The sequence below is a fragment of the Ziziphus jujuba genome, chromosome 3, assembly GCF_031755915.1.
Source record: "Ziziphus jujuba cultivar Dongzao chromosome 3, ASM3175591v1".
NCBI lineage: Eukaryota > Viridiplantae > Streptophyta > Magnoliopsida > Rosales > Rhamnaceae > Ziziphus > Ziziphus jujuba.
In genome coordinates this window covers 738,342-753,795 of record NC_083381.1, presented here as the reverse complement: position 1 = coordinate 753,795, position 15,454 = coordinate 738,342, and the positions used below count along the sequence as shown (strand labels likewise).

Sequence of the window (15,454 nt, the reverse complement as noted above, 5' to 3'; positions counted from 1 at the left end):
AAACATGTTAACAACGAAACACTTTAAATTTGAAAGTTAAGGTGTTCAGTTTTTCATGACCATTAAATCCATTTTTCCAATTTATTCTTATTTAAAAGATAATAATAAAGAAAAAGAAAAGTAAAAAGCAATAACTGTAATTTTCTAAAACATTGGACCTCGATATAGAGTATTGGAATAAAAGGGTATGAGCCCAATGCCAGGGCCACGTCCTCTTAGGACAGTTCATTTGTGACGATGATAACAAAATTTGTCGACTAGTTGTAACAAATTTTTTTTTTTTCTATGTATAATCTACCTATAGTGGTGATCTTTTAGAAATTGAGGATATTATTATTAGTATTAAAATATTCACCACTAATTATAAAATAAATAAATAAATAAATAAAGCAAATGCAACATGTATGGATCAAACTAGTTATAAAGCAGATGCAACATGTTGATCAACTAATTATATATAAATTCTTTTCACTTCACTCTTTTTTTTTTTTTTTGTTTTTTTTTTGGGGGATGCCTTGCCTATTACAAAGCTCAAAGAAGTAGTAGTGTGGTAATAATTGTGGAATGGCTCAAACTACTTTTTCATCTTCTTCATCTTCTTTGATTCCGAGAGCGAAACATGATGTTTTCTTAAGTTTCAGAGGCGAAGATACTCGGAACAATTTCACCTCCCATCTTCATGCAGCTTTGCATAAAAGAGGATTTCAAACTTTCATAGACAACAAGCAGCTGATAAAGGGAGAGGAAATCTCACCCTCCCTCATTTCAGCAATTGAAGGATCAAGAATTTCCATAATCGTTTTCTCCGAGAACTATGCATCATCTACTTGGTGTTTGGATGAAGTGGTTAAGATCATGGAGTGCAGAGAATCACTTGGACAATTGGTTTGGCCCATATTCTTCCATGTGGAGCCGTCCCAAGTGAGAAACCAAACTGGCAGTTTTGGAGAAGTATTTGCTAATTGTATTAATAGGTACAAGCAAAAGCCAAAGGGTCACACAAGCAGCTCTGGAGATGAAGCATTAACAGATGATTCCATTGAAAAGTACATTGAGGAAAAACTGGCCAACTGGAAAATTGCTTTGAAGAAAGCTGGCAGCCTATGTGGATGGCATTTATCCAACGGGTAGATATCTATGATTAATATACTATTCCCCTTCAATCTTATCGACTTAATTTATTTGTTAAGATTTTATTCCAGAGATATCAATTATATTAGTTTTCCTCCCAAAATAAATAGAAAAGTAAAATCAAGTTTCAGTTTTAGTTTTGTGGAATAGAAGAGATGGTATTTCAACATTAATCCCACCTTGTTTTTCATATCTACAAATCTATGGCAAATGTACAACAGAAAAAAAGGTTTTTTTTTTTCTTTTTCTTTTCCTTTTTTCTTTTATTACTCTTATTATTATTATTATTATTATTTCTTTTGTGTGTGTGTGTGTTTCAACATTAATCTCACCTTGTGTTTCATATATACAAATCTATGGCACATTTTTTTTTAATTATTATTATTAATTTATGTGTGTGTTTTTTAATTATTATTATTACTATTGTGTGTGTGTGTGTGTTTTTTAATTATTATTATTACTATTGTGTGTGTGTGTGTGTGTTTTTTAATTATTATTATTGTTTCATATTTTTCCACTAATTTTGTAAAAGAAATCGTACGTAACACGCATGACACATGAGAGATAAAAACAGGGGATTCATGTAGTTTAAGTGGGAATCGTAGCTAAGGCAGGACCATACTAATGGTTTTTCTATCAGACATGATTTCTCTTATCAGCTCGTGTATTGTTTCAAAAGCTAACATTTAAAAATCAAATTTGTCTTAATCCATTTCATCATTTTTGTTTTTAAACATAAATGTAATTAGCTTCAATGCTAGGAGCCTCATGATAAGTGCTTCTATTGATTATCTAATTAATTTATACATGTGCAGTGATGAATCTCATTTAATCCAAAGAATTGTGGAAGCGACATTGAGCAAGCTGAATCGCACACTTCTTCATATTGCCAAATACCCAGTTGGAATTGAACGTCGTCTAAAGAATTTGGTTAGATTGATAAAGATTAATACAGGAAATGATGTCCGAGTGATAGGGATATATGGAATAGGTGGTATAGGCAAAACAACTATTGCTAAAGCTGTTTTCAATAGATTTGCTGATGATTTTGAAGGTGCTAGCTTCCTTGCAAATGTTAGAGAAACCTCAAAGCAATATTCTGGCCTAATTCAGCTACAAGAAACATTGCTCTATGAGATTCTAGGGGATCCAAACATAAAGGTTGGGAACACTCATAGAGGCATTAACATCATAAAGGAAAGGCTTTGTCACAAAAGAATACTTCTAGTTCTTGATGATGTTGATCAATTTGACCAATTGGAAACTTTATCTGGAGGAGACGTTCATGATTGGTTTGGACCAAGAAGTAGAATCATCATAACAACTAGGAACAAGCACTTTCTTACTTCTCATGGAGTTGATGAAACATATGAGGTTGAAGGACTTGATTTTTATGAAGGAATTGAGCTACTTAGCTGGAATGCTTTTAAAGGTGACAAACCTGGAGAAGGTTACCATGAGCTGTCAAGAAGTGTTGTAGATTATGCTAATGGGCTTCCTTTGGCTCTTGTAGTTTCAGGTTCTTTTCTTTGTCGTAGGAAAAAATCTGAATGGGAAAGTGTCATCTACAATTTAGAAAAGAAACCCCAAAAGCAAGTTTATGACATTCTTAAAATAAGTTATGATGCTTTGCAAGATGATGAGAAAGCTATCTTTCTTGATATTGCATGTTTCTTTGTTGGAGAGAAGAAAGATTATATCATCAAAATACTTGGGACTTATAATTTTTGTCCAACCATTGGAATCGGTGTTCTTATTGATATGTCTCTCATAACAATAGAGTGGGGCAAGATGCGAATGCATCATGTTATACAAGAAGTGGGTCGGGAAATTGTCCGCCAAGAATCCCCTGAAGTTGGTAGGCGTAGCAGATTGTGGTTAACCGAGGATGTTTCTCATGTATTCCTAGAAAACATGGTAAGAGTCATTAAGACAAGCTCCTTAGATACCCTTTTCAACTTGCAACTAGATTGACTCTCTTTGGGATAACTTTTGCTTCTATTTCTTCAAAGATTCAGCTTACATTTCATTAGATTTGGTTAGAAGCCCTTCAAAAGAATCTGTTCAAATGCTCTCAAAAGCTGCTTTTGAGTCTTAAAAGCCAGAAGCAGCATTTCAAAACTCATGCCAAACAGGGCTTTATGTTGTTGGTTTTTATTTATTTTTATTTATGTATGTATTTATTTATTTATTTTGTTTTCCTTTTTCTATGTATGCCTTGATGCTTCATGTGCTCTATTTTGAATTTGTTTAGGGAACAAATGCAATTGAAGGCATTAAGTTGGACTTGCCTGAACCAAAAACTCTATACTCAAGTGCCAAAGCATTCAAAAAAATGAAATGGCTAAGGATGCTTATTCTTCGTAATGTAGTTCTTTCTACAGTCATTTCATATCTTCCTTCTGAGTTAAGGTTCATTGATTGGCCTGGATATAAGTTTCCCACTTTGCCACTTAATCCTGGTCCAAAACAACTTGTCATATTGGACATGCCTCAAAGTCATATCCAGCAACTGGGGGAAGCATTCAAGGTACTTATACAATTAGTTGAGGTATTTCATTGTTCCTTCTCATTCTATAAACTGATTTAACTTATTTGTATCCCCTTTTTTTTTTTTTTTTTTTTTCCTTCCTCAATACAGAACTTTGAAAAGTTGAAAGTTGTGAAGTTAAGTTCCTCCAAATTCTTGACTAAAATTCCTGATCTCTCAACAGCCCCAAACCTTGAGAGTTTGTATCTTGGACATTGTACGAACTTAGTTGAGATTCATGAGTCCATAGGATCACTTCATAGGCTAGAGACATTGGAACTTCAATTTTGCTCTAACCTCATGATTCTTCCAACCAGTCTCCAATCAAAATGCCTTAGAACACTGACTCTCACAAGCTGCTCTAGTCTCAAAAGTTTTCCCAATATTGATGTAGAAATGGAAAATTTGAAAACACTTGCTTTATCTAGCACTGCTGTAGAAAAGTTGCCTGACATCTCAAAAGCCCCAAATCTCGAGCGAATATATCTTGGCCATTGTGCAAATTTAGTCGAGATCCACGACTCTGTTGGATCTCTAAATAGGTTGACCACATTGGATCTTCAGTTTTGTTGTAACCTCAAGATTCTTCCAAGCAATCTCCACTCAAACCATCTTGGAACATTGAACCTCAAAGCATGCCATAGTCTTGAAAGGTTTCCAGATATTCTAGTAGAAATGAAATTTTTGAAGGAACTTTGTCTAATTGGAAGTGCTATAAAAGAGTTGCCTTCCTCACTAGAGAATCTAGTTGCACTTGGAGTCTTAAATTTAACCTCTTGTAGAAAACTTGAGCGTATTCCATGTACCATTTATAGGCTGCATCATCTTAAGCATCTTGGTCTTGGAGGTTGCTCAAAACTCTTTAAGTTTCCAAAGAACATCTCAAAAATATGTCCAAGCATGGAGTTTATTCTGAATACTTCTATTAGCAATCCTTTTGGATCCTTTCCCATGTTAAAGTTCCTTGATCTTCAAAACTGCAATCTATTAGAAGCAGAGTTCCTCATGACAGATCCTAATGGTTTTGGCAATCTTGAAGTGTTGAATCTTGCCAAAAACAAGTTTGTTAGCCTTCCATCAACTAACAGGTTTACGAAGCTTCGATACCTATTTTTGAATGATTGTGAATTCCTTCAAAATATTCCAGAGCTTCCAGGAAGTTTAACACACCTAGATGCAAGTGATTGCAAATCATTGCTTGAGCCTTGTCGCTTTATCATGACTGAGATTATAAGAAATAAGGTAATTTCTCAGTACTCTAGATCTGTCTCTCATCAATATATTTAATGTCAAAATAATAATTCCTATTTGATTCAACAGGCCTCCCTGAATGGCTGCGAATGCCAATTTATACTTCCAGGACATCAAATTCCAGATTGGTTTAGCCATCAATGTGATGAGGATTCCATGGACTTCATTCTGGATTCATATCAATGTGAGGAAAAGGAAGGGGTGGTTTTTTGTGGTGTTTTTGAATTGGATTGCAAACAAGCAATTTTTTCATTAGATCTTCTTGTGAATAATGTTGCATGTAGATCATGCAAATACTCATTTGTTTATCAGAAGCATCATGCCCATGAAGTTAGAAGTATTATTTCAGTAAAGCCAGGTCACTTTTGTCTTCATTATTTCCCTGGTCCTTTGAGGTGTGGAAACTATAAGATCTCATTTTCAGCAAAGGATAAGCCCTCGGCAAAATTTATCTCTAAGTGTGGAGTCCATATCTTGGGTCAAAGATCATATAGACCCACACCTAAGACAACGAGACGTCATAATCAGATGATTTGCACATGATAACTGGTACGTGTCTGCAGCACCATTATTTGTGTATGTTCTTTCTTCTTTTCATTTTTAATATATATATATATATATATATGATTAAATATATTTTATTCTATTGGGCGATGTATAATCTAGGATACAAATGCCTGCCATTTAAGGTGGGATGTGTAAATCTATTTCTATGCTCCACAACGTGTGGTGGGACATGTGTACATCTACACCAGCTTATTTACGAAGATGTTACATTGTTTTATTATCATGCTAAGGGTTCATTACTAATTTATTTACGTAGGTTATATCAGTTGGTATTAAGTGTTACATGAGGTTTGTACGGCTATCAATAATTTACGTGTTAAAAAATGTTTGATTGGAATCGAGTGACAAGAAAATGACTATAGCACATGAAGCACTTTGAAGTTTGGGAGCCAACGTGCAAAACGAGTGATAATTTACTGGGGTAGAGGTGTTAGTAGTTCTAAATCAACATTATGGCATGGAGGCTTCTTCTTCAGTTTTAAAGTGTGTACCATACACTAAACATTTCTTCAAGTTCATGTTTGGTTAGCATAAAACATTCTCATAATCAATACGAGTCTGAAAATAAAAATAAAAATAAGAATCAAAGTGTATGTTATATTTGTTGGGCTGTGTTTGTGATATATATGATGTTGACAGCAAAAATGGTGACAAGAAGCCGAGTGGAAGATCAGCTGCTTCAGTAATCTGTTAATGCTCAGAAGCCGAGTAAGCTAAGCAATTTCCACAGATTTGCAGACCAGAGTTCAAATGATAGAGGTGAATTAGGGTTCTTTAGGAACCAACTTTAACCCCTAAAACAAACTCTTGTTTTTTGGTGAGAAGAATGAGTTGTTTATATTCTAAATCCTCAGCTATCATTTATATCTAATTAGTTTTTTCTTTTTCTTTTTTAAGGTCTTTTTTCGTTTCATGATATTGAGGGTGGTCTGATTGAAGTAAGAAAAACAGTAGACTTTGTCTTTAAGGTTGAGGTTATTGATTTTGCTATTTAACATGTCAATTACCCGCCTTGAATGGAGAATATGGATGTAGCCACAAGGTCCTTGATTGGTGAATCAACTCAATGGCTTTGCTTAGGCCTACATCCGGCGTCTCCTAAAAGTCAAATACTTTTCACCAAAAAAACCAACCATAGTTTTCATTGATTGAAATCCAATCTCTTTAAAAATTTATAAAAAAAAAATTAAAAAAAAAAAAAGTTTGCCAGCTAGATTAGTTTTTCAAACTAAATAAATGTACAAATGGGAAAATCGAAAAATCAATTCCCCTAACGAGAGTTTCTTGCTTTTCCAAGTTTCCTTAGTAGATTAATATACATAAAGAGAAAAATGGAAAAATCAATTCCCTTGAGAGAGCTTCTTGCTTGTTCTAGACTTCTTTGACTTAGAAGATGGGCTTGAAGTCTCTTTGAATGCAGATGGACAGAATTCACTTACACTGCATTCCCCACAACGTGGTCTGAGGGGAGTACAAATGGTTTGTCCAAATCCAACCTGTTGAAGAGTTGAAACGACATAAAAGAGCAAGCAAGATGTCAGCCAATATTAAAGATGAATTACAGTGGCATTTAAATTAAAAACAAGAATATGAACAAATAAAATAACCACCCGCGAGATAAATTTTCAGATTAGGAATGCTATATCAAACGAAGTTAACTATATTCGAAGCTATTAGGCCACGATAAGGATCCTATCTATTCTTTCTATCTCAAAACTCAGAAAGTAGCACAAACTAGCTTCTTTACAATTGCTGAATTAAACATGAACCTCTTGACACTCAAAAGTACAATAACTTTCATGATCTGGAAGCAATCCTTGTTATGTACCCCAGCCTCGGACCAAATAAATATGAATGTGAACCTGAAGTTGGTAGGTATATCACATATTGCTGTATATCAATGGCTTTAAGGATGTGTATAATGCATATGCATCTATAATGATATAGATCGTACATTTCTATCTGTGCATATATGTCCTCGTGAAATTAAAAGCTACAAACCAGAAGAGGGTTTATTGGAACCCATTCGTCCTTCGGTAGCCACATTTGCAGTGCCACTCTTGTTTCCTCCGGTGTTGAAGTCCTCTAGCAAAGACAAAAATAAGAACAATAAGCCAGATGCAGAATGCAAATTATGGGACATGAAAACAGACAAGAGATTTTAATATAAGAAGCAGTCACTCCATACTAGGTAAATTACAGTTAGGAAAGGAATATTTGGAAAAAAAAAAAAACCAAAAGAAAAAAAAAAAAAAAAAAAAAAAGAAAGGAAAAAAACAATGGAAAGAGAAGAGCATGTGATGAAACAGAAGTGAAGGCAAAGTATTATAGGCTTGGGCTTTAGATACTGAATGCATGATGCAATACAATGATACTCACACTACAATTGGTTTGCAATCTGAAAATTCTTTTCATATGATCCATTAAATTCAAAATCAGTTTATACTCTGCCAGTTTACAAGTAAGAAAACTTTTTACTAGGGTATTCATCGAGCTAATGAATTATGCAGTATTAGGAAAGTACTTGAGTATTTCACACTTTAAAGTGTCATGGTCTACTATGCTTCGACTCTTAAATTAACAGAAAGTACTTGCATATACACAACATGACAATGGTTGTAGCAAGGGATCCTTGGCAGAAAAACATGAATATCACAAAAATTCCTCCATCCTTACAACACTTGGAAAAGGTGGAATTAGCTTACCAAAAAAATGCGAAATTATCCCATTAATGCACTTAAAATTGTTTTGCAGAAACAGTCAATAGACCTTCAGTTATAAATTTCTTTCGTCATTCTTACATGCATACTCTCTGAATTATCAGTAGAACTTATACAAAATTGTTATTAACACTATAGAACCCACATATCTGTATCTTAATCTTGGACCCTTTTAGAAGAATCTAACTCCTAGATATGTACCTGAACCAACACAGAATCTAGTTAAAATCAGATATCTCTCAACAGTCACATCAATTTCCAACATTGGATTCCATAAACATACCACATGGTAAAATTAAATATAGTCAGGAAATTACATTTAAAGAAACCAACAAAGTTCAAAATCCAAGCTAAGCACATCAATGAGACGCCATGACTAAAGATACAAATACCTGTTTTGTGCCTGGTCGAGACACCCATCCAAGCCGGTTACAAATGCGGTGCACATGAGTATCCACACATATCCCTTGAACATTGTTCCAACCAACATTCATGACCTAAAATAACATACAGCAAACAAACATTGAGAAATTAAGGTGACCAGCTGATTTAAATAATTGGTAACAGTACCTTACCAAATGAGCCATTTTAGGACCTATCCCTGGAAGCGAAAGTAGCTCCTCCAATGAGCTAGGAATATCCCCATCATACTTTGTCAGACAAATTTCTGCAACTTTCTTCAGGTTACTTGCTTTTCTTGTATAAAATCCTACCTATAAATTTTTATCAAAGAGTAAAAGTTTGCAGTAGTTTCACCAACTAAATCAACCAATTAACACAAAGGTGACAAGGCAACTTTAGCATAAGAACATTATGATTGTTAAATAATAAAGAATTCATGAAGCCTGTCAAAAGAGGATTTACATGCCATTTGTTCACTAGGCTTTTAGAACAAAACAAACCGGATAAATCAAGCCTTTAATTGTTTCTTCATCAGCCTTGACAATTGCATCAGCAGTGAGCAGCCCATTTTGCAGGAGACGTTGAATTGCTCCTGAATTCCCAAAACACATTTATGAGCAGGAGTTGGAAGAGCATGGTTGAAAATTCTGAATATGATCTAGATGTCACACAAGAGTACGAAACACAGGAAACAAATGAAACATAAGTGGAAATTGTGGGGTTATTTTGTAACTTTCCCCCAAAAAACAACAATATCATGGTTTTATAAATTTTTAAAGAAAATTTGTTCATTGACTACATAAAACAAGAATTTAATGATATTGCTACACATTGTAAAAGTATTTCATCATAAATTCTGACGTTTGATTTAGAGATCTCTTAGATTTCTGGTTAAGAAACATGATTTCTTTCAATGGAACTAATTAAAAGTATGTGAATCTACCATGATTAACATGATCTTTAGTTTGGCTTGATAGAAGTGAAGATACCAAGACAGCAAATCTTCTTTCCTGATTGGTATGGCAGATTAAAAGAGAAAAAGGAACCGCCTGTTAATCCAGCTATACAAAGCTTAAGGTATCAAATAAAATTCCATAGAATTAAAAACCATTGATTATTTGCTAGTTGGAACTTGTCAGAGAGCACCTATTTTAAAAATTATGGAAAGATCGTTTGTAAAATGTAGACACCATAAAAGTTAGCACTTCTAAACTTTTCATAGATGCTGACAACATTGGATCATAATAAGCTACCAAGTATTGAGATTAAATCTCCTCATAAAATTCATCAACAAACCAAGAAAAATCATGATGGAAGAATACACCTGTTTCACCAAGAGAATGAAACACAGGTTTTTCATTCGACAACCATTGATATTTAAAGGTAAGAATTTTCTATCAAAATCAAAGAGAAAGCCAAAACAAAGTACAATCCAGAATATGGAGGACATTCTGTATGGCAGTTGTATAATCACTTAGGTGTATATATAGAAACCAAACTTACAGATCAAGTGAAGGTAGAACACATTACTTAGAGGCCAGTATTCAATGTTGCATGCTGTATTCATCTTAAAAATACGACTGTAATCTCTCTTTCGGTTATCCAATATCCATAAAGATTATAGCTTCTTTTGCTTTTCAAGAAATAAATGCATTGTGTTTTCCTTCTTCCCACAAATATGGTTAATTTCAAAAACGGCTATGATAGTTGAAAGGAAAAACATAATAAGAACACCTAACACAAAGCCTGAAGATTTACTGCAAGTAGATAACAAAAATCTTATCCTTTCAAAAGTGGCATCACATAATGAATATCCTTGCTATAGATTTCAACTGTATTCAGTTTCTTTACTCAGTAAACTTCACAGTTAAGAATAAGATATCAACCATAGCTCACACAATTACCTTTGAGTTATTTTTAAGTCCTACAGTTTCTCAAAATCAAACCTTAGGGGGGAGAACACTTCCAGCTTTTTCACATCCCATAGTGTCTACAGGTGCATCTTCAAAAGACCTCATTTTACGAATCCCTTCCAGGACTTCTTGCCAGTGAACAGGTGACTCACCTGTATCAAACGAAACCATCAGGAAATTTTGAAGTCTGATGGCAGAGACCACTAATGCCTTTGCCTAGGTCCCTACCAAAAGTGGACCCTGAATAGCTATTAAATTCATACATTGCCATTGAGAAAGTAATGTCCTATAAAGATAATATTAAAATACAACTAGAATTCGCAATTTTTATTTATTTTCATAAGCCTATAAGAAATGTTTTTCTTTTTATTTTATAAGTATATATGTATATATATGTTTTTCTTTCTGTTTTATAATAAAAGAAATGCTCATAAATACTTTACAAACATTAAATTCGATTAATTCTACTATAGTGCTAAAGTCATCTACTACCTACAAAATTTACATATAATGAGAAATCTAGAATTACTGTCTTTACTTGATAGACACATTATTTTATCTTATAAACTTTATTTTACATTCTACACTGCCAATCCTTCCTAAATTTATTTCTTTCATCCTCAAATTTATTATCTCTTATTTATATATTTATTAGAGGATACTCCAATGTTTTAGCATAAATTTTTAAGTTTAATAAAACTAAAAGTCTCTTATTTATGTTCAACTATATAACAATAAATATATTAAATAGATTAGTCATCTCATCAACTGAACAAACTTTGCTACTCAAGGTTTGAGCAAATATATTTCATTAATGAATTTTGCAACTTTAAGAACAAGAAAAATAAACTTCAAATATCAAATACTTAAAAAAGTGTTTTTTTTTTTTTTTTTTTTTTTTAAATCCTGTTATTATAAATTTTAAGATAATAAATATTTAAGGTGCCTAATTTGTGGTTAAATGATTAAAATATATCATAAAGGAATCTAAATGCATATGTGCTGAACAAAGCCAAAAATACTAGATGACTGAATACTCTTTTCTTACGTTTTATTTATTTATTTATTTTTAACCTTTGAGGTGGGGAAGACTCAAACTCAGGCAAAATGCCTAAGGGACACAATTGACTCTGTCACTAGGTTGTCCATGAGGGGACAAGATGACCAAATACTCCATGGGTCACATTCATATTTGATACTAAAACCAAGGTGAATAACAATCAATCATGAGCCAGAAAGTGCAAAGCCGTGAAATGACTCTAACTCTAGGTCTTAATCCTCTTCAAGAAGGGGTAAATATGCTTAGTAACTGGAAAGAGAGAAACTTAGAAATAAAGGAAAAGAGATTTTCCTTCTCAAGAATTCCTTCAGGAAAGGAATCTTTCTAGGGTAAAGCATGTAATCCTATAGGACACGAATAAAAGGAGAACAAAAATCTCAGGAAAAGAAGAGTATACCCTACAATAAGAAAAACAACTTTAACAAACAAATACATTTATTGTAATAAATTTATATTTATTTGTAGAAGATTCATCTCAGAGGGATTTATGCTCCTAGAGTTTGTTTAGTCATTGCTTCTCATGATTATTATTTTTAGATTTTTATTACTTGATTTTGTGTGATAGGACTACTGTTGTTCCATTGTTTGTTGTAATAAAGATCCATTTAGTATCTCTTTCAAAAATGATTTTCCATTTTCTAATGCTTTCTTCTCCTTTGGTTCAAGAGCACAGGTTTTAATATAGAATATGCGAGACTAATTTAGGCAGATCCCAAACTAACTATGCTGGCTATAATAGCTGAGAGCTACTTTATTTATTATAAGTCAAATCACAACAAAAATGCAAAATGATGCATAATTCCCACACTTTCCATAAAGATGACCAATATGATATAAAGGTATACTTGGGATCCTCTGAATCAGTTCAATTTTCCATGACCCAAAATTCAAACAACAAAATTAACTTTTGGTATCGCAGACATTTTGAAATAATAGATTAAAAACTTACCTGTTGGCCTAATCGATGAAGTTACTTCAGCTCCCACAGGAAGCACACTCAAGGCAGATTCTGACTCAACTGTAAAATCATCTATAATATTACAACAAAGATAGAGGATGAACTACATTTCTAAATCATCATTAAAATTGGTACTTTAGTGTATTGTTGTTACTAGTGTTAAACTATGAATTTCTTACCAATAGAAAATTAAAACAGAGTTATAATTTCTATACAAAATCTACCTATAAGAAGTGAATGCTGTTACTTCATAAGATTCTCATCTCATTAAGCATTAACCTATTGGCTTAGCCACAGAAGCTACATCAGCACCCACCACAAACACACACAAAGAGGCAGTGTGCCCTCATGTGTGTATGCATGTGTTTGCAGTTGTGGGAAAGAAAATGATGTTAGCTAATATGTGTATGTCAAATGGAGAAAGTAATGAGGAAAAGAAGAAAGATAAATACAGAAAAAACTTCCCTGTTATACAATGAAAAGGCATCTTTCACATACTTATTCCTATGAGGAAGGCAAATGGATTTGAAAAATATTATCCATGGCCTGAATTTATTGTTTCTTCAATGTTATACAAACATATTCTCTTCTTTTACTTCAACTATAAGGGCAGAAATGGATAGTTTTGGAATTATAACATTGAAACCCTCTGTTATTTCCTGTACATATTTAGCAAAATTGAAGATGAAGATATTGAATTTTCTGTGACATTTTCATAAATTCCTACTATCAAACGAAATTCACTGATAAACTATAATTCCTATTTGGTAGCATTGACTATCACCAATAAGGAATCACCTAAGGTATTAATAAATTGGATTTCTCTCAAAGACTAAATACCAAACACCTAAGCAGTAGTTAACATAAGAGTCTATCAATCACTTAAATGGATCGTTTAATTATAACCTATCATTTTAACCATAAAACCACGTGTCAAGTTAACTTATTAATCCAAAAGAACAATAAAATGAATTGCTTGAATACCTTTTAAATAAAAACAAAAATCAAGCGGCTGCTAAAAAGTTTCAAGTTAGCATAGAAATTTGGTTATATGTCATACAACCTTGTACTAACAGCCAGCTGTTCAAATAAACATTTATATTTTAGTTACCATACAACTTGATAATATGTGCTTGAAAAGTACTCTTCCTATCTATCTAATTGATTTGCATCCAAACTATTTTTGAAAGTGTAACATCTCCTATACCTGTAAACACCCTAAATGGTCAAATTTAACTCCATGATGATACTCTTGAACAGTGTTATGTAACATTTCTAACCACATTTCACAAAATTAGCAAGAAAGAGCTCATGTTCACCAGGAAACATAAAGGCAGGTAATCTTGTACAAATAAAACATACATCTTGCAAGAGAAAGAAATGTCGGAAAAAAGGTTCTTACTTGAGCCGGCAGATCCATCTACCTTTTTGTATGCGAACTCTTCAATGTCAGGGAGTGAAGAAAGCTGTATAAAAGAACAAGCCATGATATTGACAAACTAAACTCAAAAGGTAAGGATCGGGCGTTCCATGATTGATATGATTTTATAATAGTATCTGAAAGTTCTGCAAGGTCATTATGTTATAAAACAATTTTTGGAAACAAAGCAAAAATCTTATGGATTTAATGCTTGATCACCTACGATAAAAGTACGATACAATGAATGTATTTATATAATTATAAAGAAAAATACATTATTCATTGAAAATTATTAGCTAGAGAGAGGCCTCAATCCAGACCCAGAAGCACAGTGAAAAATACAAACTTGTTTGGTAAATATCCTTAAACAGTATCATGAACGTAGTATAATTCAAGAAACATGTACTCAACTAATTAAAATCACACTTAAGAGAACATAAACAGTTGACCCTTTCTAAAGCAAAACATGAAACTTTCATTTCAATAAATTAAAAAAAGAAAAAAGAAAAAAGCAATTATTTAAACTAATACACAAATAAACAGTTGACAGTAATGTTTAATGGGAAAATTTAGACCCTACCAGTAAAAAGCTTAGCGACCTACATTTTGAAATAAACCCAGACATAGAAATCGAACACATAATTAGTAATCTAAAAGAAAAATAAAACATTTCTGGCATTAAATTTGTTCAAATGCCCATTTACCCATCAACATTTTCAGCAAACAAAACTTAGTTAACCGCAAAATCACAACTATTGGATTAAAAGTTTACCCCCAAAAAAAAAAAGAAAGAAAAGAAAAAAAACAAATACGTAAGAAAGTTTCATCTCTCACTTTCTGTTCATGCAGAGGATTTGCCTCAACCGTCTCTTTTACTCTCCTTTTCCTAACGAAAACACGAACGCCACCGGAAGATTCAGAGCCTGAAAAATTTTACACAACAAAAGAAATGAATTTTTTTTTTTTTTTTCGCAACAACAAATTTAAGAAATCAAAAATAAAACAAACCAGCAAGAGGACGAAAGAAAATGTTAAAGAGGACCTGGGTTTGGGTCCCTTTTGGGTTGAAGGGATTTGGAAGAGAAGCTTCTTGTATTGTACATGGTGATGGCGTTGAATTGTGTTCGCGCCACTGCCACTGAAAGCGTATTGGCTTGTCTCAAACTCAGCATTTTCTCAGTTTTCTTTTTGCTTCTTTCTTTTTTTTCTTTTTTTTTTTTTGTGTTTTTTTTTTTTAATATTTTATATGTAATAGAAAATTATGAGTGATTGTTTGTTTCGAGGATAAATACATTTTATCTCCTTTAAATATATTATACCCTCAAAAATAAATAAATAAATAAATAACTAAGCACTTACTTTTGTAAGTGCATGTTTAGAAGTGGTTTTTCACAAACATTCATTTTCAGTAGATTTATTATTAATAGGTGCTGTATAAAATAAGTGTTGGACTGCTTAGTTATATCTAATAAAAAATATTTTTAAATTTATTTAATATTTTT

General features: G+C 32.7%; 2 protein-coding genes across 4 annotated transcripts; one reads left to right on the top strand and one right to left on the bottom strand.

Moving 5' to 3' along the window:
* The first annotated feature begins 482 nt into the window (after positions 1 to 482).
* LOC107421842 (disease resistance protein RPV1) lies at positions 483 to 6,368 on the top strand. Its single transcript, XM_048477597.2, has 6 exons — positions 483 to 1,127; positions 1,947 to 3,048; positions 3,386 to 3,661; positions 3,773 to 4,903; positions 4,982 to 5,461; positions 6,119 to 6,368. Exons 1-5 carry the CDS (start codon positions 565 to 567, stop codon positions 5,453 to 5,455), a joined length of 3,546 nt encoding a protein of 1,181 aa, XP_048333554.2. The 5' UTR covers positions 483 to 564; the 3' UTR covers positions 5,456 to 5,461; positions 6,119 to 6,368.
* A 297-nt stretch (positions 6,369 to 6,665) lies between these two features.
* LOC107421847 (endonuclease III homolog 1, chloroplastic) lies at positions 6,666 to 15,196 on the bottom strand. 3 transcript variants are annotated; one of them, XM_048477598.2, is made up of 11 exons: positions 14,995 to 15,196; positions 14,787 to 14,875; positions 13,935 to 13,998; positions 12,524 to 12,604; positions 10,548 to 10,666; positions 9,545 to 9,611; positions 9,102 to 9,193; positions 8,775 to 8,912; positions 8,592 to 8,696; positions 7,481 to 7,564; positions 6,666 to 6,975 (listed from the first exon to the last, which is right to left on the bottom strand). In XM_048477598.2, the coding sequence occupies exons 1-11, from the start codon at positions 15,122 to 15,124 to the stop codon at positions 6,820 to 6,822; spliced, it is 1,125 nt and encodes a 374-aa protein (XP_048333555.2). In that variant the 5' UTR covers positions 15,125 to 15,196; the 3' UTR covers positions 6,666 to 6,819. The 3 variants fall into 3 exon arrangements, with proteins under 3 accessions (XP_048333555.2, XP_015886671.3, XP_015886672.3); XM_016031185.4 differs by having other exon boundaries at positions 12,524 to 12,592; positions 14,995 to 15,194; XM_016031186.4 differs by lacking the exon at positions 12,524 to 12,604.
* Between the last annotated feature and the right edge of the window lie 258 nt (positions 15,197 to 15,454).